The sequence below is a fragment of the Micromys minutus genome (genome assembly GCF_963924665.1).
Source record: "Micromys minutus genome assembly, chromosome: 15".
NCBI classification, from domain to species: domain Eukaryota; kingdom Metazoa; phylum Chordata; class Mammalia; order Rodentia; family Muridae; genus Micromys; species Micromys minutus.
Genome location: NC_137984.1, coordinates 17,280,530 through 17,301,927, shown reverse-complemented (window position 1 = coordinate 17,301,927; position 21,398 = coordinate 17,280,530). Strand labels below are relative to the sequence as shown.

At 34.5% G+C, this 21,398-nt stretch overlaps 1 protein-coding gene across 1 annotated transcript in view; it reads right to left on the bottom strand.

The window, feature by feature from the left end:
* The window catches only part of RALYL (RALY RNA binding protein like), a gene marked incomplete at both ends in the record, with an annotated part of 291,609 nt that overhangs the window by 29,432 nt on the left and 240,779 nt on the right, over nt 1–21,398 (bottom strand). The window contains 2 exons of the mRNA XM_080929448.1: nt 867–1,030; nt 9,380–9,427. Of these exons, the coding sequence (XP_080785574.1) occupies nt 867–1,030; nt 9,380–9,427 (212 nt within the window). The remainder of the gene's footprint in view (nt 1–866; nt 1,031–9,379; nt 9,428–21,398) is intronic.

Below are 21,398 nucleotides of genomic sequence, written 5' to 3'. Positions count from 1 at the left end.
ATGCTCTTGTCCATCTGCTTCTTCGTCTTTCTGCTAAAATATCCCCGGGAAGAGACTGTTGCAGGCTACTATATGAACCACAGCGCTTCCAATTTCCTCCATCCTTTCTTGTGTACTAATAGTATAACAGCGTAACTCTCACCTTCTCTGTATTAAGGTATAATTTCAAGGAAGACAGAAAAAATGCTAGCATTTTCTTTAGCAATGATATTCTAATGAAAATGTAGAGCTTTTCTCAGTCAGTCCACATTACGTTTTCGAATATACACACTTAGAAAGCTGGTTTCCTCTACATATCACTGACTTATGGGAAAACATCATCACTACTGGATAATTTTCATAGTGCTGGAAGATATCATGCACTCTACTGGAGGAGAAAAGCTCATTAATATATGAGTTTTTTATTATTTTTGAAATATATATTTAGATACATATCTCATAGTATGACATAGGCAATTGGTAAGTTATTCATTACAACATCTATCATATCATTTTTCGGGTTTTAATCTTGATTATCTTAATTCTAAAGCATCCAAAGTACATACTATTTACAGGTTTCTTTGGAAAGAAAAATTATGTACTCTTTTCAAGTGACAGTGTTTCCTTATTAAAAGCAATCCAATCCACTCTATTTACACACTGGGGCTGAGGCACAGTGTAATTTACAATGATAAAATTCTACTGAAATCAGTCCTGATTTACATCTTTGAGTATCTACTATATGCAATGTGGTGGAAATCAAGAATAGAAAACTATTCATGCTGTTTCACTAATAATCACTAGGTAACCAATCACCATAGTTCACTAGGTAATGATGGTTATTCCTACTTTACGGACAGGAAAATAAAACCAGGGGTGTTACTTACACTTGGAGCCTGATGAAGATGACCCACCAACAGTAGATCTGGATCCCCCCTTCATGGAGAAGACGCCTTTTCCCCTGCGCGTGGTTGTGACTGTCACTCTGGGACGCTTCAGTGGGATGACAGCTCGAGGAGGCGGAGGTACACGGCCATGGTAATCAAACAGCCTTCACAGACACAATGGCAGAGATTTGGTAAGGGGCCTACGTGTTCTAGGCAACACATGGATTATTCAGACACTGCTCTGGCAAGGTTTTATGGTGACTATATTTTTGTCTTTGTTTACTGTCCAGACAAGATGTTTATCGGTCAATTTATTTTTCAGAAACCAACAGGATGCTCTTTCAGGATGCTAGAATTTGACCCGACTCTTAACTTTTGTAAGTTAAGAAAGGAGTTTTGTTCTGATAGTGATATAAATTACCAAAATAAGGCTGATCTTTGCTCTGCGATGTATATCTTTATTTGAACAAACTTACCTTAATATTGAAAACAGACCTTCCTCTTACACATTAGAAAATTATCATATTACTTTAGAGTGGACTGATTACACAAAATCATGAACAAACCAGCAAATAGAATTGTCAGCTTATATGGAAAAGTACAGATAAAACCAGCTCAAGAAGAGAGTTTAGGAATCATATCAGAATGGTGCCCACACTTTCAGATTGTTTGGGGAAATCAGGGCCCTCTCTGCCTGAGGCTGCATTTAAATGAAACCGAACTACCCTGAAGGTAGAAATGGATTGACTGAAGTATTAGAAAAAAACCAGTAATCAGAACACTTTGTTATTCTGACTATTTTCAGGTACACAAATAGCAATAAAGTCATTTATAGAGTTAGCTGGTAAAATGTTTTCTAACTGAAAAAAATTTTAGTCTGAGTAAAAGAAAACTGATATCCATCACAGCAATGTATTTTCATCAAATACCAAAAGGCATAAAGGCATGTAGGTATTAGCTCACACAAGGAAATTTGCCATCCAGAGACTCAAATGATTCATATTATTAATTGTATATACTCATACGCACCAATGTTCTATATGGTATCATTTTTGAGAAGCATAACAGCTTAGGAATAAAACGATAGGTTACATTTAATCTATTTGATAATAATATGATATATAATCACATCACTCAGTATAAAAGAAAAGGCATTATTGATTTCTACTTATGATTTTTATATATTTTATTTTGACGCTGTTATATAAATTTTAGTTTTGTAATTGATTTAAAGCAGTCAATAAATAAATCAATGTGAAATTCAGAAAACAGAAACTAGAACAGAAAAACATAATTAAAAAAATTCTACAAGAAGCTATTTCATAAAAGCTTATCTTGTCTACATATATTTCTGAAAATGTGAAAAAGATACTAATCTTTTGAGAAAATAATATATAAAACATAATGTAAGTATACATTGTTTTCAATATTTTGTTTAAAAATCATTTATCATTACTATGTGATAAAATAAAAGGTCAATACAGTTTAAAAGAGAATGTTTTTATACAAAGTTCATCTTCTACCTGTGTACAAAAAAAAAATAGAAGTCACATGTAACAGAGGTCAAGAGGGACCCTATCCTGTATGAAGGGGCAAAATCGAACAGAGCCAAGGACCTGCTGGCAAAGAGCAGTGTCTGCCAGGATACCTTCAAAGTCCACAGCTATATGAGGCAGAAAGGGTTATGAATACAATCCATACCCACAGAGAACTGGAATTCAGAAGAGTCAAGAAAATTTGCCCCTCATTTCAATCATAAAACAAAGTGTCTATTAGTTATTTATGAGATGAATTCACAAAGTTCCCTAAGTCAATGGATTGAAACACAATACCCAATACTATCAAGAGGAATAAGTTATGACATTTAGCTCATCTTCTGGTCAGAAATTACCACTTAAGGTAAAATGTTTCCATAGCTTTTCATATGCAATGGAGTGGTTCATTATAAGAGCAAACCCATCAATTGTGTCAAGAATGTAAGAACTCTGTGATGGATGTTCTGAACAAATGAGCTGCCATATTTATTGTAACGGCCATTACAGTGTTCTTTAACCTTTAACAGTGCTTTCTAGGTCACCTAAACATATGCAGTCATATTCTCCAAGCAGTGTCCCGTGTTGTTTTTCTTTTTCTCTCAATGGTAAGTGGTTTCAAAGAATCATGTGGGATTTTCATCAGTTTCATCTGCCATTCTGATATGACTGTAGTAAGCTTTGGAACTTAAGAGTTTTAATATCATATACAATGTACAGAACAAGATGAAAGAAAGGCACAGCCACTTCAAATGTGAACAAATTCCTAATACTTAATAGCAGGTGAAACACTCTTAAATATCATTGAGAACCTCTGAGTTCCTTAAAAATATAAGGAAGGAAGGTGGTCATGACTCTCGTGAATAAAACGTAACAGTCAGGGTCAGTTTCTCTAGGCTAGAGAAATAGCTAGAGTTTCTATATATGTAGGGGAATGTTGGGGGGGGGGTAACAAAGAAGGACATGCCAAAATTCACTCTACAGCATATTAAATTAGTTGATCTTTATAGATAGGATTAGGAGTAAGGACAGATCATTTGAAATTATAGGCTGTCTAGAGAAATTACTGTCACACACAATGAAATGGTACCAAATTGTCAAAGGTTGGTTAAAGTCTTTAAATGACGATTACTGTCATTATATTCTTACATTCATTCTTACAATTATATTTTTATTATTTACCCTTAGGTGTCTTTAGTTTTCCAGTTCTTGTTGATTAGATAATGGTTGTTATGACATTAAGTACAATATCTTCCTTTTCCTAAAGTCAATTTAAAAAAGAATCCAAACAAACCTTCCCTTAATGTGTCAATGAAATAAATATAGTTAGAATTAATGCTACCTTAGAAGAATTTTTGCAAGTTGTTTTTATTTTAGAAACATTAAAAAATTCAATCACATGTTTTGTGTTTTACTTTTGCTTTCTTTAAATAAAACCAGGATTCATGCTATTTCTTAGCAAAAGTTAAGAGCTGGTGAGTCTAGTTTTACACATTTATTTGATGAAGTGGCCATAGCTTTTCTCCTATAAGAAGAATATTATTTTTAATCTCTTACTCTCAAAGCAGGTTTGGTATAGAAAAAAGCACTTTAGTGTCATATTAATGTAAGCATATAAAGGAAATGTAATTTGTATTACTGTGAGAATAGTTTATTGCTAGACTTTGGCACTAATGGTGTTTCTGAGAAATACATGAACAAAACGCTATATCTTTCAGCTTTAAACAATGAAACAAGCACTGTAATATTCTAAGCTTTCCTTTTATCTATCTACTCCATTTTCAAATAACCAAAACATAACATAAACATGCTCAAAGGATATGTCTTGCAGTACAGTAAGAGTTTTCAACCAACCTTAGTTATAATCTTCGTGCTTAATTGGTATGATATATTGATTTTCTAGTAGAAGCTCTACTATTTCAAAGCCAAGTTGCTGACTTCTTTTTATTTCTTTTAAGTTCTTTTTCAGTGTTAAAATGTATGCTAATTGTCTCCTAAAAATTTAAAGGCTGGGTTATGAAATGCTGTAAATAAAAAATGGAATTTTGGTCTATGTGAGATGAGCTAACAGAAACTGATTATAGTTCTTTAGAATTTTTTCATGAAAGAACTGAGCTGTCTGGAGAATGGAAACATCTCTTCAATATCTTTTCTTAACAGAATTTCTGACATAGTTGAAAGATCCAATAAGTTTTTTATAGCACTGTTTCTGACTTTGTTCAGAAAACCCATGAGCTACCCAGATAGTTTTACAATTGTTACTAGCAGAGAGAACTGTCTCATCCAGAGAGATTAAAGAATAGCAAGATAAAGCTCTCTAGAGCAGAACAGAACACACAAAATTAAGCTGTGCCTATATGTGCATCTAGATGTTAAGTTCATGTCTTCCCACCACAAATCATGTCTTAGAATACCATTCTAGAAATTGATAATTTAAATTTGCACACGAGGCAGACATTATTTCTTGCTCACCCATTTGCTAGTATCATGAATATGTGTAGTATTCTATGATTAATGATCAGAGGCAACTTCACCATGACTGTTTTCATGCTAAAACTGTAGTATCTTTCCTTTAGTTCATTAATACAAGATCAGAATGTTCCAGATTTGGATACTGCCAGTTTTGAGCCACTGTAACATTATGGATTATCTATCCCACATCATGAAACATCCATGACATTTCTTATCCTCTAACTGAACTTTATTCTTCACTGACATTTATAAAGTTTTGGTGCTTTTCTGGTGGCACTAAAGTTAAGTGTTGGATTAAACTGCTGATTGCTTGGAAATTGGAGCCATTCTCTGGGAGTACTAAGTATACTTACAGCAAATCTTTTTTCACTTTACTTGAAAGCGTATTGATGTCTGTCCTTGGCTTTCCTAATATGCAATTACCTACACTCAGTTATACCACTCTTTGAAAAGAAAATTCCACTGAATACTAAAAAATAATTACTGGACATTGCTTCAACAATGTAATACTCAAGATAATTAAAAGATAAAACAATGTAGGGTGATGAATTAACGAATTGTGTTCAGATCCCCAAACATGCAGATATAGGATGAGAATATGAGCATCGGAGTGTCACTTATGAAATTATTCATCCTAGAGACCTTTCTTCAGATACAGGTGGGTTTAGGATAGATCAAGACACTCTAGATTTCCTGTTTGAGTCGGTACTTTAGAATGAGGACAGAAAATGTAAAATGGACATATTAGGCTGCCCATTATAATGATTACTCTACCTTTGTTTCTTTACCCTGATAATCACAATTTATTCCAAGAGCAGCAGAAGAATCTAGATAGAAGGACTTGTATCATTTGATTCTTCATGCTTTCTCTAAGACATTCATACCAGTAACCTCTGCCCCCTCCACAGAGATCTGAGTTTGAGTTTTATAAAGATACAGGGCACTGCCTGAAACGCCTACTCATAATTTCAGCTCAGGAAGCCCCATTTTCTACAATGAAATTTAACATCAGCAAGAGCCTTATCAGTAATTGCCCTATTTCTTGTAGTCTCTAATTCCATTATGCTTTTGGTTTGTCATTTCAAAGTCTCAGTCTTACTTAACAAAGTATTTTTAATGCAATTATCTTTGCTAAACATGATTAGTGTCATTTCTTGTTTTGTTTCCTCCCAAACAAAGCATCGTGGTCTTAGGAAATAAACACAATGTTCACTATCTCTCTGCAGGAGTTTGAGCTACAACTGAAATGTTACTCAAAGGCATGACAATGCTCTATTATGGAAAACATATTGAGTGACTATCTTGTTACCCAGAAATGTAGACATTGCTACATAAAAAATCAATATACACACACTTACAATCATTGTTAATATGGTTAATTTATACTAGCATTTGGCATTGGTTCAGTACTACAAACATAACTAGGATTATTCCTAGTTATTACATAAACTCATGAGTTAAAAAGATCATGTAGCAAACAGCAGGTTTTGCAGTATTAAATAACATAGCCCATTTTATAGTATTATACAAGATATTTGTAAAAAGTTCCGCATAAAAACAAGCTGAGCGTATCTTAAGCAGAATAACAATGTTTAACTGCTGTTATGCATCTAGGTCTATTTATCTTGTCCAGTCTTTCTTGACTAATTCCCCTATGTGGCATTCTGTATTTATAGGGAGCTAAGCCACTGGTTGTAGATGCTTATGTCTCTCTTAGCCAAGTATATTTTTAAAAATAAAGAGAAACTAATGGAAGTAGATACAGTTCAGAGAATCTGTTAGTAACATAACCATATTGCATATAAGACAAATAAGTAACATTAAAATTGACTATAGTTAGTTTTTTGTGTGTAGTGGAGGGTCCTCAGAGAGCTTTAGGTTCTATAATACTTTGCCTGTTTAAGGTCCTTAATCTTACATTGTAAGGTCTATTTGTCAGTTTTTGGTTTAATAAGTACTTTTATAAACAAAAATAAATTATACCCTTTATTAATTAGTTAACAAACCAATTACTTAGCTTTTTAGTGTGGGTCTGTGTGTTCATGAATACATGAATGAGAAGAAAAGGTATGTCAGACAACTTGTGGTGTCAATTCTCTCCTTCCTTTCTGTGGATCCAGTGATTAAACAAAAGCTTCCAGGTTTGCAGAGAAGTCACCTTTACCTACTAAGCCAGCACATGAAGCCCTGTATCTTGTATTATCTTGTAACCTGAGATAATTGTATATTCTCTTTGCACAAAGTCGGAAGATTTAGTGTCAAAACTTGTGTTTTCTATCTTATAGAAGAAAATTTATTTAAATAAAAATTTATTAATTCTACAAAGAAACATTTCAAAAAGTGGCTAACATAATGTCATTTTGATGTGTTATTAGGTGAAATATACTAATTAAAATGTATCCAGAGTAATTAAAACAATGTTTTTCATCCTGAAAAATTTCCAGTAGAAAATGATTTTGAAACTATCAAAAATTAAAGTTTTCAAAAAGTAAAAAGTAAAGACCATTTCCATGTCATCTCTTCTTTGTATGACATGAAATTACTTTTAAGGCTGCCAGGTGTTGGTATTGCTTTAAGACCCTGTTACTAAAAGATACTAAACTTTTAAATAAAATCTAACGTCTTGTTTAAATTATGAAACAATTGGAGTGAGTCATTCTCTAAAATTATTACAGGAGGAATTAGAAATAAGTGGTTTTCTCCAGTTCTATGCAGTGTGTCCTTTGATCTGGCTCCCCATATAGGCTTTAGGGCACATAAACCCAACATACAAGTTTAGGAACTATTCCTTCCCTGTGCATATCCATGCTGTCTACTGTGAGATTAGAATGCATGATCAAGCTATAAGTATACCTCTGACTGTAATGAACAAAAGAGCTGTAGTGTTTTAAATGAGATTAACTAACTGCCCAATATAAGTACCTATTATTAGCCAATCAGAAGTTAATATCATTGTAGTATTCTGCAGCAAAGAGAGGCAGCCATGACTGGACCTCACAGTGCAGAAGGAAAGGTATCATTATAAGTACGTATGGGAGGGAGACTGCTGGGCCTGACAGGGCTTAGGGAATGAATTCAATCTGGGTGTAGTATTCCCAATGTGCTCTAAGGCATTTTGTATAAGTCAAGGGAAGAAGGTAGTCAGAGGAGATGAAACAGCAGCACACAGAGAGAACCCAATGGCTTTCTTCTAGAACTGAAGTATTATTCACAACTGGATAGGAAACTCTCAAAGAATTACTGGTCTCCTTTGTCCTTTGTGACCTATTGAAAACCATTTTTTCGATGTAAGCTGTCACTAAAACCCAAGAGCCCAGATAAGGTTGTCAAAATAAGTATTTCCATCATATCTTTCAAAGTCTGCAGAGGACAGTGGCTGTTAATTAGACTGTTTACACAGAGGCTGCAATTGGGCCACTGAACTGTGGCCTGTGTTTGTGGCATTTAACATTTAGCATATATAACATTTAACAAAAACAAATAATTAAAAAATAATTGTTGACAGCAATAACTTTAGAACCATAACACTGAAAGTAAATTCAAACAAAAAGTCAATGAACACATTAAACATACAGCTGAGAAAAAGGTATGTTAGCATGCCTCCTTGAAAGCATCTAATATGGACCCAGTAAAATGAATGGAAAAGTTCCTTTTGCTGCTATCTATAAGGAAAATGTACCTGAAGTGAGGTAAGGATTAAGTTCTTGAAAGTGATGCTAACACAGAACTACATATTGAAAGGACTTGAGAGCCAGTATACAATTAGGACAAGCCCTGCGGATAATGTATCACTGTGAAGTATCATGGAAACTCACAGAGCACAAGACAGATGCTTGCTCCAGATCCCAAGTCACTGGTGAAAGGACACAAGTCTGTACTCTGTGGAATGGTTTTGATAACTTTTGTATAAGGTCATTAAACATCTTAATAGTGTTATTGTTTTGAAGTAAAATATGGTCAGTAATTATCATTTGCCCTGTACTTTTAGTGCAGAGACTCAAAGGAATTGTACAGTTCTGTTAAACTGCTGATTCGAACCAATTCCATGTATCACAAAGACATGAATTTTAGGCTTTGTGGCCTCTCTGCTACCTTTTTTCTTTCCTTCCTTCCTTCCTTCCTTCCTTCCTTCCTTCCTTCCTTCCTTCCTTCCTTCCTGTCATCTTTCATCTTTTAGAGTCATAAGACCTCCCAGCTTTGAAAATTCTAAGTCAACAATTGGTCTTGGAAATAGCTAAATGTTTAAAATGTTATTTTAATATCACCGACAAAATTTTAGGCTTTGTTAACCATAGTGTTCAATTCCAACTCCAAGATCTACTGCATGTGAATAAATATAATAAAACTAAAAAAAGTATCTATGTGACAGTTGTAGAAACTTCGCATTTTAAATGTGTAGTTACAAAATATTATTTCAAGCATTTGAGTTAATTAAAGCTTCAGTGAATGAAATGCATAAAAGAGAACATAATAGAGATTCATGAAAATAAGGTTGAAAAATTCACATACCGATTGTAGAAATCATCTCTGTAGTAATCGTAGTCAAATACATAACCACTAAGGGATGAAAAAAATAGTTAGTGTGGGTTTGAGTCATGTCCATTTAAATATTAATTTTTGCTTTTTGCAACAAGAAATCAGCTAATTTTACCTTTTACCAAAAATACTTTAATGTTTTAGTTTATAAAGAGCATTGTAAGATAATGTTCAATTTCATATACTACATCAGACTGTCGTTACAGTTTGGCAGTTTAGAGTATGTAAATGGGACCAATGCGTGCATTTCAATGATAAAGTCATAATGGCCAACTCACTGAGAAATATAAAGTACTGCCTACACTATTTGAATGATATTATTTTATGAGACACTTTATAGTGATTTTAGCTTAGTTATCAAAACTATTCTGCTATGTAATGCAACTAAAGTATAAAAGACCCATGTATTTTATCACTGACTGCATTTTTATCACTACCAAATGGCAGGTGGGCAATTAGAAACTAAAACTGAATCCACCTCTCTGGCCACTTTTACCTCTTTTAATATTGCCAACTATGATACATCTAAATTCTATAGTTTACAAAATAATTATACTGCAAAGCAGTAATTTTTAAGCGTGTGTCTGTTAGTTTAAATTTTTATTGTGGTAAAAAACACAGATCATGAAAATTGTCATTTTTAATAATTTTAGCTATAATTTTAATGTGCCATTAAGCATTTAATTTCAACCATGTCATGTACTCAGTTCAGTTGCATTAAATGAGTTCATAAAATTATATAAATAACATCACTATATAGTCCATGAACTTCTTTATAGTACCTGAGAAATGCCTCTTCCCACTTACGTCTGTCTTAATCACCTCTATCCCAACTTTTGTTTATAAAGCTGCTGATTTTAGGTATCTCACAAACTGTGAATTACCGATCGGTATCATATAATTGCATAATCATAGCTTTCCTTCTTGTTTTATTCATTACTTCTATCATATTTTATAACTTATCTAATCTATTATGTCCTAGATATCAGAATTACATTCTTATCTAAAGCTGAGCCTTACATATTTTTGTTTGTTTGTTTGTTTACTGGCAAAGATTAGAGATATTTTTATAATTTTTATGGTAAATAGTGCTGTTATATTTTGTGTAGATTATAAATATATTTGCTTTCATCTTCCCTGGGTGTTTACATAAAAGTCAAATACCTGAGTGCAATCACATTTCTGTAAGTATTTTCAGAGTCAATTTATGACAGAAAGCTAATTTTACATTTCCGAATCAATCTTACAGTCATTTATGGTGTGACTACTCTCAAACCAGGAAAACTGAGAACTTTCCTGAAGTTGTATTAACATTATTAGTCTTTTTTTATTTAACAATTTTATTTTAAAAAACAAAAAACAAAGATAAATATATAAATTTTAAACATCTTTGCATAAAAGTATACGAATACATTTTTGTCAGTGCTTGGCTTTTTTTTTAAACGTTTGATAGTGTGCATTAAGATCTTACTAGTTACAATGAGTATAAAGTACATGTAAAACAGGATGTTACCCGGAATTAGTCAAAGTTTTCTTTGTGTGTAAAGATTAAGCATAATGGTTTCTTCTTTATTTTTTCTTTCCTTGAACTTCACACAGTCTGTGAGTTGTTTCTGGGGTGTTCAGAGTTTTCTGGGGTTAGTATTCAATTATCAGTGACTGCATATTATGTCTATTCTTTTGTGACTGGGTTATCTCACTCATTATTGGTCTTAAAAAAGAATTCATGTATGCCTTCTCAGACTTCCTGTACATAGAAGGGAAAGCTCAAGGTGGCATATCCAGTCTATGGGAATAAGGTACCTCCAGTGCTGCATAATCCAACACAGAGGGGTGTGAATCAACATTCTGGAAAGTCAGGAGTAAACCTCAACATAGAAATATCTGTTTAAATGACCACATACTTCTGATTTCCTGTTATATGAATGCCAGGTCTACCTCTGTGTGCCCAGAGGAACAGGGCAATCATTGCCTAAAGAGTAAAACTCAAGGTTCTCAAACTTAAAACCTCCATGAAAACCAAGGGTCAGGGGTCTGGAGTCGAGAGAAAACTAACAGAAATTTAGTGAAGCTAAGAGAAAGTTGAAGTAATTTTTACACAACCTGATCAAATTTCAGTGTGAGATAGAAGTTATTACTTCTGTGCCCAAGTGTCTCATTCAATTCCTGATGGCATATTATTTATCAAATTTTGAAGAGAGTTCCCTGCATCTTTTGATGCACAGTGAAGACTAAAAAAGACTGTGTGCATAAAAGTACAAAGAATATCCATTTAAATTAGAATATTTCCCTCTCTGGGTCATTGGTTTACAAACACATTCTATGCAAAATTCTTAAAATGATATGCTTTGTTTGGTTTATATATTTGATTTTTTGTGTGAAAACCTTATTGGTGTTATCCAAATACAATTCTATTGCATATATAATTGACTCTACTAACATAATCTTAAAACTCATCAAACACAAGCACCCATGATAACTGAGCAAGCAGTCTAAACTTTTCGTTATTGTACTTATTAACTTTTTATCACAGCCAACCCTCTCTCTTTGTCTTCTCCCAGTTACAACACTCACATCTCACTTCTCCCTTCCCTTCTCAGTAAAGGGGAAACCCACCAAGGGCACAAACCTACTGTGGCAAAGCAAGTCACAGAAGGACTAAAGTCACTGAGGACACAAAAGGTAGTCCAACTAGGGAAAAAGAATCCAAACACATGGAACAAATTCATAGAAAGCCCCACTTTAGTTGTTAAAAGATGCACATGAGGACCAGCCTGCACATTTACTACATACATATGTTTTGTGAAATATATTTAATCTCAATCCAGGGCTTCAACCCCACTTATAATTATTCGCCTCAAGAATAAAAGATATACAACCTTTATATTTAAAATAAGCCTTAGCACTAGTATTGAGCTGATATCTACCAATTATTATATTCAACGCTATTAAAATCTACTTTGCTATCGATAACTCAAGCTAATACTATGTTCCATCTGGGCTGTTCTTAACCCAATTGTCCAGCCCTCAGGGCTATGATTTTAACACTCTTACCCAAAATTGTCTTCTCTATCTTCCTCTCTCTCCTCATGGTCGTGAGCCTCTTTATTTACAATTAGAGATAATTTGGGGGAAGGTTCAAATTGCACCACTTGAGTACATGAAGATCTATTCATCTGGGGCAATCACACCTTGATGAGCTAGTATTTCACATTAGAATTCAAACAGCATTATAGCAATTCCCTACATATATGTGATAGAAGCCTAGATCCAGGCCATGCATACATGGCCTTGGATTCCGTCTCTGTGAGCCCCATAGGTCTAAATTAGTTGACTCTGTAGGTTTTCTTGTGGTGTCCTTGACTCTACCAGTTTCCTAAGTCTTTCCCCTCACTCTTGCATAAGACTCCTCAAACTCTGTCTATTGTTCGGCTGTGGGTCTCTGCATCTATTTGTATCTATTTGAATCCACACTGATTCCCAACCCCGAGTCCCACCCAGTTCCCTCCTTTCATTCACTTCTCAAATCTATTTTTCTGTTGTGAGTGGAATCTAAGCATTCTCCCTTGGAATCTCCTTGTTAATTACATTTTTGAGGTCTGTGAATTACAGCATGGTAATCCTGTATTTTAAGTCTAATATTCACTACCAGTATTTTGATATCTGTCCTTTGCAGTCTGGGTTATCTCAGTCCTCACTTGGGATGATATTGTTTAGTTCCATCCATTTGCCTGCAAATTTCATGATGTCTTTGTTTTTAATAGCTGATGGGTATTCTGTTGGCAAAGGTATATTTTCTTTATCCATTCTTCTGTTGATGGTGCTCTAGATAGTTTCCAGTTTCTTGCTGATACAAATAAAGCTGCTATGCTCATAGTTGAGTAAGTGTCCTTGTGGTATGAATTTGTCCTTGTAGTATGAATATGAGTGGGAGGGGTAGATCTGAAAACTTTTTAAATTGATATTCAAAGTGGTTGTAGAAGTTTTTACTCTTAGCAGCAATGAATGTACTCCCACCACATCAATGCCAGCATGTGCTGTCTCTTGAGTTTTTTAATCTTAGTCATTTTGGCAAATGAAGATGGAATACCAGATTCATTTGATTTGTATTTCACTGATAACTACAGATGTTGAACATTTTAAAAGTTCTTTTTAGCCATTAGATATTCCTCTGTTGAGTATTTTCTGTTTTGTTTTGTTTGGGTTGTTAGTGTCTAATTTCTAGAATTCTTTATGTATTTTAGATATTAGTCCTCTCTTATTCAGGGTTGGTGAATGCATATCTCTGTAGGCTGTTGTTTCATTCTATTGACAATATCCTTTACCTTACAGAAGCTTTTTAGTTTCATGACGTCCCATTTATTAATTGTTGATCTTAGAGCCTGAGCCATTGATGTTCTGTTCAGAAAGTTGTCTCCTGTACCAATGAATTCAATGCTATTCCCCACTCTCTCTTCTATTACATGCAGTGTGTCTGGATTTAATGTTGAGGTCTTTGGTCCTCTTGGACACGAGGTTTGTACAAGTTGATAAATATGGATCTGCTTGCATGTTTCTACACGCAAACATCAAGTTAGACCAGCGCCATTTCATGTGTTTAAGATGTTTTCTTCTTTATAATATGGATCTGGTTTCTTTGTCAAAAAATAAGTGTTTGTAGGTGTGCAGATTTATTACTGGGTCTTTGACTAGATCCTATTCATGAACCTATCTGTTTTTACATCAATAATATATAGTTTTGTTACTATAATTCTATACAGTTTGAAATCAAGAATTAATGATACTTCCTGAAGTTCTATTATTGCACAAGATTGTTTCTCATATCTGTGTTATTTGTTTTTCCTAATGAAGTTTAAAATTGCAAGTAGACTAGTTTTAAATTTTGTAGTCTAATTTTAGACTTTGCAGTCAATGTCTTGGCAAGTGTCTCAGTCTTCTTCATTAACCATTAATACTTGTTTATGCGATAGAAGAAGTTTATGTATTGTTTCATTAGGAAGTTCCCACCATTTCTGCCTTAGAACATGGTGGTTATCAATAGGTTGTGTTAAAAATTCCTTAGTTCAACAGCATAGTCATGTCTACACAAGAAATATAAACTACAGCATTTATCACTCCACTTCAATAATCTGTACTAACAAACTAATGTGTGGGTTTGTTTTAGTTTGTTTTACTTTGCTTCTTTAGGCATTATTCCTTTGGGATTACAAAGATAGACATGGCATTCTTATAACCATAAATCAGAAGTAAGCAGTCATCTAATCAGATACTTTTATGTCGAGGTTTTCTCTTGACTTTCCAGAAATTCAACTCACACCTCTCTGTGTTGCATTATGCAGCACTAGAGATACCTGATTCCCATAGACAGGATATGCCACCTTGAACTTTCCCTTCTATATACAGGAAGTCTGAGGAAGCATACATGCATTTCTTCTTAAAACCAAAATGTTAATACCACTTTGGTTATTGTTGTTAAAATACAGATTCACATTAAAGTTGAAGAAGTATGTTTAGGACCATTTCAGATAGGATTTTTATAATTCAGTAGTAATCCATTTGTGTTCTACATATACTTTATGTATATCGTAACTAGTGGGATTTCAATGCATGCTGTCAAACCTGTAAAATAATTAAGTACTGACAAAAATATATTCATATAGTGTTATGCCAAAATGCTTTTAAAAATCTGTACATGTATCTCTCTTTTTTAAAATAATGTTGTAAGAAAAAAAGTACATTTTATTTTATGCCACTCATGTCATAAACTCAAACATTTTAAGACAATGCTGTATAAGGATATAGTAATTTTATGCACACTGAAGGATGATAGGAAGGTGTTAAAGATTTTGCTTTAACAATTAAATTTAGGCAATAGAAAATATTTCAGTCTAGGCAATAAAAAACATTGTGATTATTAACACATGAAACAGTCTTATGTCAGCCATGTTTTTTAAGCAGAATTTGTGGGTCAGGTGCAATGTCACAGCGAGCACTGTTCAGAGTGCGTATCTTGTGGGTAGTATCCAGGCTGCAGCATAGGATACTGCACGGGTGAGTGCTGCCGGAGTATCTGACGTTGATTACGCATTTGACTTAGAATTATTATTTGTTAATAAACCCTCTACTTCTGCCAGTTATTGTTCATGACCCCTAATTCAGTTTTATGAGGTCATGAGCTCCAACTTAAGAAGGTCTAGCATGGTATGGGCAATTTCGTCACAGATAACTTATGCCCATTTCAAACTAGGCATGAATTTGATCATTCTCAGTAAAATAAAGAAAAATATTTAAAATTATACATACATGAACAGCCTGCTTTGACTGTTACTTACTATATGCGTATATGAATATCACCGTAACCCATAAGAAAGCACAGTTATTAAGTGTCATTTAAGTAAAAGAGAAAGACGTTTTAATTTACTGCATAGGAGCTCACCTCAATTTATTGTACTTGCCCATGTACCTTATTATAATTGCTTATATTTCCTCAAAATTTATGGGAAGTCAAAATTGTAAATGTAATTGCCTTGGCTACTATAGACACACTATTTCATTTACTAGCGAATATTGAGGACCAAATAACTTTCTTGTAATTTAATTTAATCTTTTTCCTTTGTAGAAGAAATCACTGCTGATTGGGTTTTACAATATATGCAATCAACTTTAATCCTTTTGAATTCATAAAACCAGTTTCATTTGATTATATTAATACACACAACATTTCTTTATTTGCCTCACAGAACTTCATTAAAACAATCTGAAAGTTTTAATGAACAATTTCACATACAGAGGCACAATGTTGATTTCTTAGCTAACACATGACAAATAATTAATCTTACCAGTGCCTTCTCAATTAATGTTTCTGGCTCCCAAATTAAATTGAATTACCAATTATTAAATAGTTATTTTAAGTCAGGTAAAATAAGGGGAGTTGTAGCTAATAATACCTGAAGAACCCTAAGGAATGACAGTCTATGTAGATGGGGATTAGCTATACATGTGATTGTACTTGCAAGCAAAGTTCAGTGAATGACTAAACAGATGGGAAGCCTGGTGCCTTAGGGTTTTATTGCTGTGAAGAGATAACATGATCATGGCAACTCTTATAAAGAGAAATACTTAACTGGGTCTTCCCTACACTTTTTTAGGTTTAGTTCATAATCATCATGGTAGGAAGCAGGACAGTGTGCATGAAGATATTATCCTGGATAAGGAGCTGAGAGTTCCACATCTTAATCTTCAGGCAGCAGAGAGAAAATGTGTGCTTCACAGGACAGAACTTGAGTATATCTGACTTCAAAGCCTACCTCTGCAGTGGATCACTTCCTTTTAACAAAGCCACATCTACTCTAACAAGGCTACAACTCCTAATAGTGCCACTCGGTTTGACGGCCAATTACATTCAAACTACCATACCTGCTATGAAATTTCACAGGCAGAAGAAATAGGAAGTGCCTCAAGAGATGTGGATAAAACTAGGCTTCTTAGGATGGATTTTATTTTTCTTGTAAGGACAAAAGGTTGGAAGGTAATTGTTGAAATGTTAGGTCTGTGTGGGTAGCCATAAAACTGATGGCAGAAAAATGTTGGACAATTTTGGAGAGTACAAAATGGGAATCATATTTTCTTATTTTTCATATATACAAATAAAAAGACATTATGTATGCTGAATTTTGAGAGGTTATAGTTAATCAGAAGTATCCTCAAAATTTCGTACAGAATCATATTTCTAACTCACATAGTTCAATAGATATGTACATTTTTTTTACCTAAGAGAAGACACAAAAACCTGTATTCTTACCATGTATTTACAATGAATTTTTTAATACACATATGTTCCAAAAATAAAATAGATGAAGTTAATCTCTTAGCTTAATTTTCATTAGCAAACAGTTACTTCACTCCAACGATGGTTGCAATAGAGGGATTATTGATGGGGAAAAGGTATTATAAAATATTCAGTGTGCATTTTTTCTGCCCTAACTAGGAGTGGTTTGGGATTTTTGCTTTTGGAAGGGTGGTTTGAATGGCAGTATGCTTCCATATAGGTTCATGTGCTTGAACAATCTGTCCTTAGTTGGTGATGTTATTTAGGGGTTATTGCATATTTAAGAGGTGCAGCCCTGCTGGAAAAAGCACATCAAAGTCACTGATGGCTGGCCTTGAGAATTTACATCTTCTATTTGTTCCTGTTATAACTATGGTTGTTCAGTTGTGATGGAGACTTTCAACATCTTGCTCCTTTTCCCATGACTTTTTCACCATGGTGGACAGTCCCTGTGGAACTCCTCACCTATGTCACTGGCTTTTGGTTTTGGTATTTTATGATAACAACAGAAAACAGACTAGTACAAAGTAAAAATAAATTAAGAACTTCAAGCACTAAAATAGTGCTCAGAAACCAGATGTGCTGGCACAGGTGTGTAACCCAAGTCCTTGGGAATTGGAAGCAGAAGTATCAGTAGTTCAAAGTGATTTTCAGCAGCAGTGTAAATGGGAGGCCACCTTACACCAGACACACATTGTTTTTAAACACAATACAATAATAATGGAGCAAAACATTCCATCTAGTAAATGACAGTTCTCATCTCCCATTTACTTGAGTCAACTGTTTCACACATTTAAAAACTATTACAAAGACATAAAGAAATTTGCAGGCAAATAAATGGAACTAGAAGATATCATCTTGAGTGAGGGAAACCTTAACCAGAAAAACATGCATGGTGTGTACTCACTTATAAGAGGATATTAACTATAAAGTACAGCATAACTATGAATGACTTTTAATAAACTTCATTAGTTATTAATATGACTCATCCAGCTTCCCAATAATCGAGGCACAATTCTATGGATTTATTTAATCAGCTTAGCACAATTACTGGGGGAATAATCACTAATCTACTTTTTTATATATTTCCCAGCCGCACTCCCCAATTACTTGCTCTTTGAGTACCACAGAGGTTATTTCTACTCCATCAGACCTCAAGGGGCATCTCACCTGGCCAAGTGCTCCTTTCGATCAAGTCTAATGGAGAACTCCTGTTGCCTCCATCTCCTTTCTTCTTTCAATTCCTTCCTCTCTCTCCTTATCATCCCTACTTGCAGGCCCCAAACTGGTAATTAAAGCTCCCCCTACCTATATCCCCCAGTAATTGACTATAGCCACCTATATCAGATCAACTCATCATGGGCAACAAAATGGCTGGAGCAGGTGGAGAGTGGAGGGGATTATTTATCATTTTAATACATGGTGGTAACATCAACACCCAACAGATAACCATGCTACAATCCACAGACAGACTCAAAGAAACCAAGTTAGAAGGAAGGCCCAAGACAGGATACTTGATCTTTTTTTTTTTTACTCAGAATGGGAAATACTAGACATCAGAAGTGAATGAAGAGAGGGAACTGGGTGCGAGAGGAAGTGGGGAGGAGAATGGAGGTTGAGATCAGATGTGGAGTGAGCAGATAAGAGGGTTTGAAGAAAGAAGGGAAATCGGGAGTTGGAGGCCACATTTATGAGACAACCATCTAGGACTTGGCATCTTGGACCAGAGTGGCTCCCAGAAGTCTGTGGGGGGACCCTGGATGAGACTCCTAGTAGCAGGGAATATGGAGCCTGAACTGGCCAACTGCTAGAGCCAGGCAGTACTTCCAGTGGAAGGAGGGGAAGACTAATTCACACACAAATTTTTCCACTCAAATTTGCCCTGCCTACAAGATATGCAAAGAGGTGGAACAGAGACTGAGGGAATGGCTAACTCAGTGACTGACCCAACTAGAGATCTACCCCATGGGGAAAATCCAACCCCAGACACTCTTAATGCAACTTTGGTATGCTTGCAGACAGGAGCTTAACATAACTGCCTTCTAAGAGGCTTCCAACAACAAATGGAAACATAGGCAGAGACCCACAGCCAAACAATAGGCAGAGCTTGGGGAGTCTTATGGAAGAGTGAGGGGAAAGACTTAGGAAATAGGTAGGGTCTAAGACACCACAAGAAAACCTACAACGTCTAAAGAATGGGGTACAGAGCTAAACAAAGAATTCTCAACTGAGGAATACCAAATGGCTAAGAAGTGCCTAAAGAAATGCTCAACATACCTAGTCATCAGGGAAATGCAAATCAAAACAACACTGAGATTCCACCTCACACCAGTCAGAATGGCTAAGATCAAAAACTCAGGTGAAAGCAGATACTGGCGAGAATGCAGAGAAAGAACACTCCTCCAATGTTGGTGGGGTTGTAAGCTGGTAAAACCACTCTGGAAATCAGTCTGGCGTTTCCTCAAAATTGGACATTGTACTACCTGAAAACTCAGTTATTCCACTTAAGAGAATATACCCTAAAGATGCTCCAATATATAATAAGGACACATGCTTCATCATGTTCATAGATTTCTTATTTATAATAGCCAGAAGCTGGAAAGAACCCAGATGTCCTCCAGTAGATGAATAAATACAAAAATTGTGGTACATTTACATAATGGAGTACTCCTCAGGTATTAGAAACAATGACTTTATGAAATTCCTAGGCAAATGGATAGAACAAGACAATATAGTCCTGAGTGAGATAACCCAACCACAAAAGAACAGGTATAATATGCAGTCACTGATAATTGGATTCTAGCCCCAGAAAGCTCTGAATACCCAAGAAACAACTCTCAGACCTTATGAAGCTCAAAAAGAAGGAAGGTCAAAATGTCCTTTTTAGAAAAATAAAAGAAAAAGAAAAGAATTGTTCATTCATCATATGTTATTATGTAACAAATTTTGTGAGCTATAACAATATTTTATAAAATAAAAAAATTAAAAAATAATATCTATAGAGTCAACTAGTGATTTTTTTATAAAACAATAAAGAGAATGTGGGGTATGTTCTATGGAGGTGTTGTGAGGTATGGGGAAAAGGGATGCCTCTGGCCGACCCATGTTGAGGCATCCCTTCTCCCTAGGGACCAGCAGCATGAGGGTATAGTACAGAATAGAGTGTATTCAGGGTATAGGAAGGGACGTTATGCGGATTGTAAGGGTAGAGAAAGATAGAAAGAGAAGAAGAGGAGTAGAGGAGTAGAGGGATAGAGGCTGGCTAAGAACATGTGGAGAGAGAGGGAGGAAAGAAATAGGGAGAGAACAGGGGCAGGAAGGAAGAGTAAGAGAACGAGAGAGAGTGAAGGAGGCTGAGAGTGCCTTTTACACTGTCAGGCATACCTGATGGCTGCCAGGTAACTTTGGGGTGGAGTGTAGACAGAATGCAAACAATTATCATTTCATAAGTAAACATATTACATAGTTTATACCATTACTATTTGATGATTATCATTTGATTTATGGATTTTGTTGTTTTTCTTTAAAGATTTTTTTTCAAGGATAGAAATATTGACTGTCAAATTTAATATTATGAGGACTAGCTTGAAAAATAATACATAGTAATGATGTAAAATATGTTATAAACCAACAATAATATTAACAATTAAGTTTTATCAATAATGTATATATAGATAATATCAGGAATTTTATAAATCCTGTAATTCTGGCATTAATATTGTGATTTTCTTTTACAAATAGGATAAGTAGGGTTTAATGGAAGCAGTGAAATAACATTCAAAATATAATCAAAATTTTGTTGATCTAAAATGTAGTGATATTAAAATTACTGAGGTCTTAATTTTGTTTGTTATTTATAATCTCATTGCAAGCCATTCATGAAATACAGAACTTCAAAATCTATTGAAAGTTTTATTGGGAAGTATAGTATTTTTTCTAAGTAATGATTCTAATGCACTTGAATGTTTGATGTATCACTGGCAACGTTAAGTTTAATAAATGTCATTGCAGTTCTCAGAGGCTTTGAACAGCTGGAATATAAACAGTTAAGAGAAATTAGACTAACACAGAATCTCCCAACCTTGACCCTATGTGCAAGTGGTCATTAAGTAAGTATGGTTATTCTAGAGAGGACAGACTTTGAAAAAGATTAAGGATATTTAA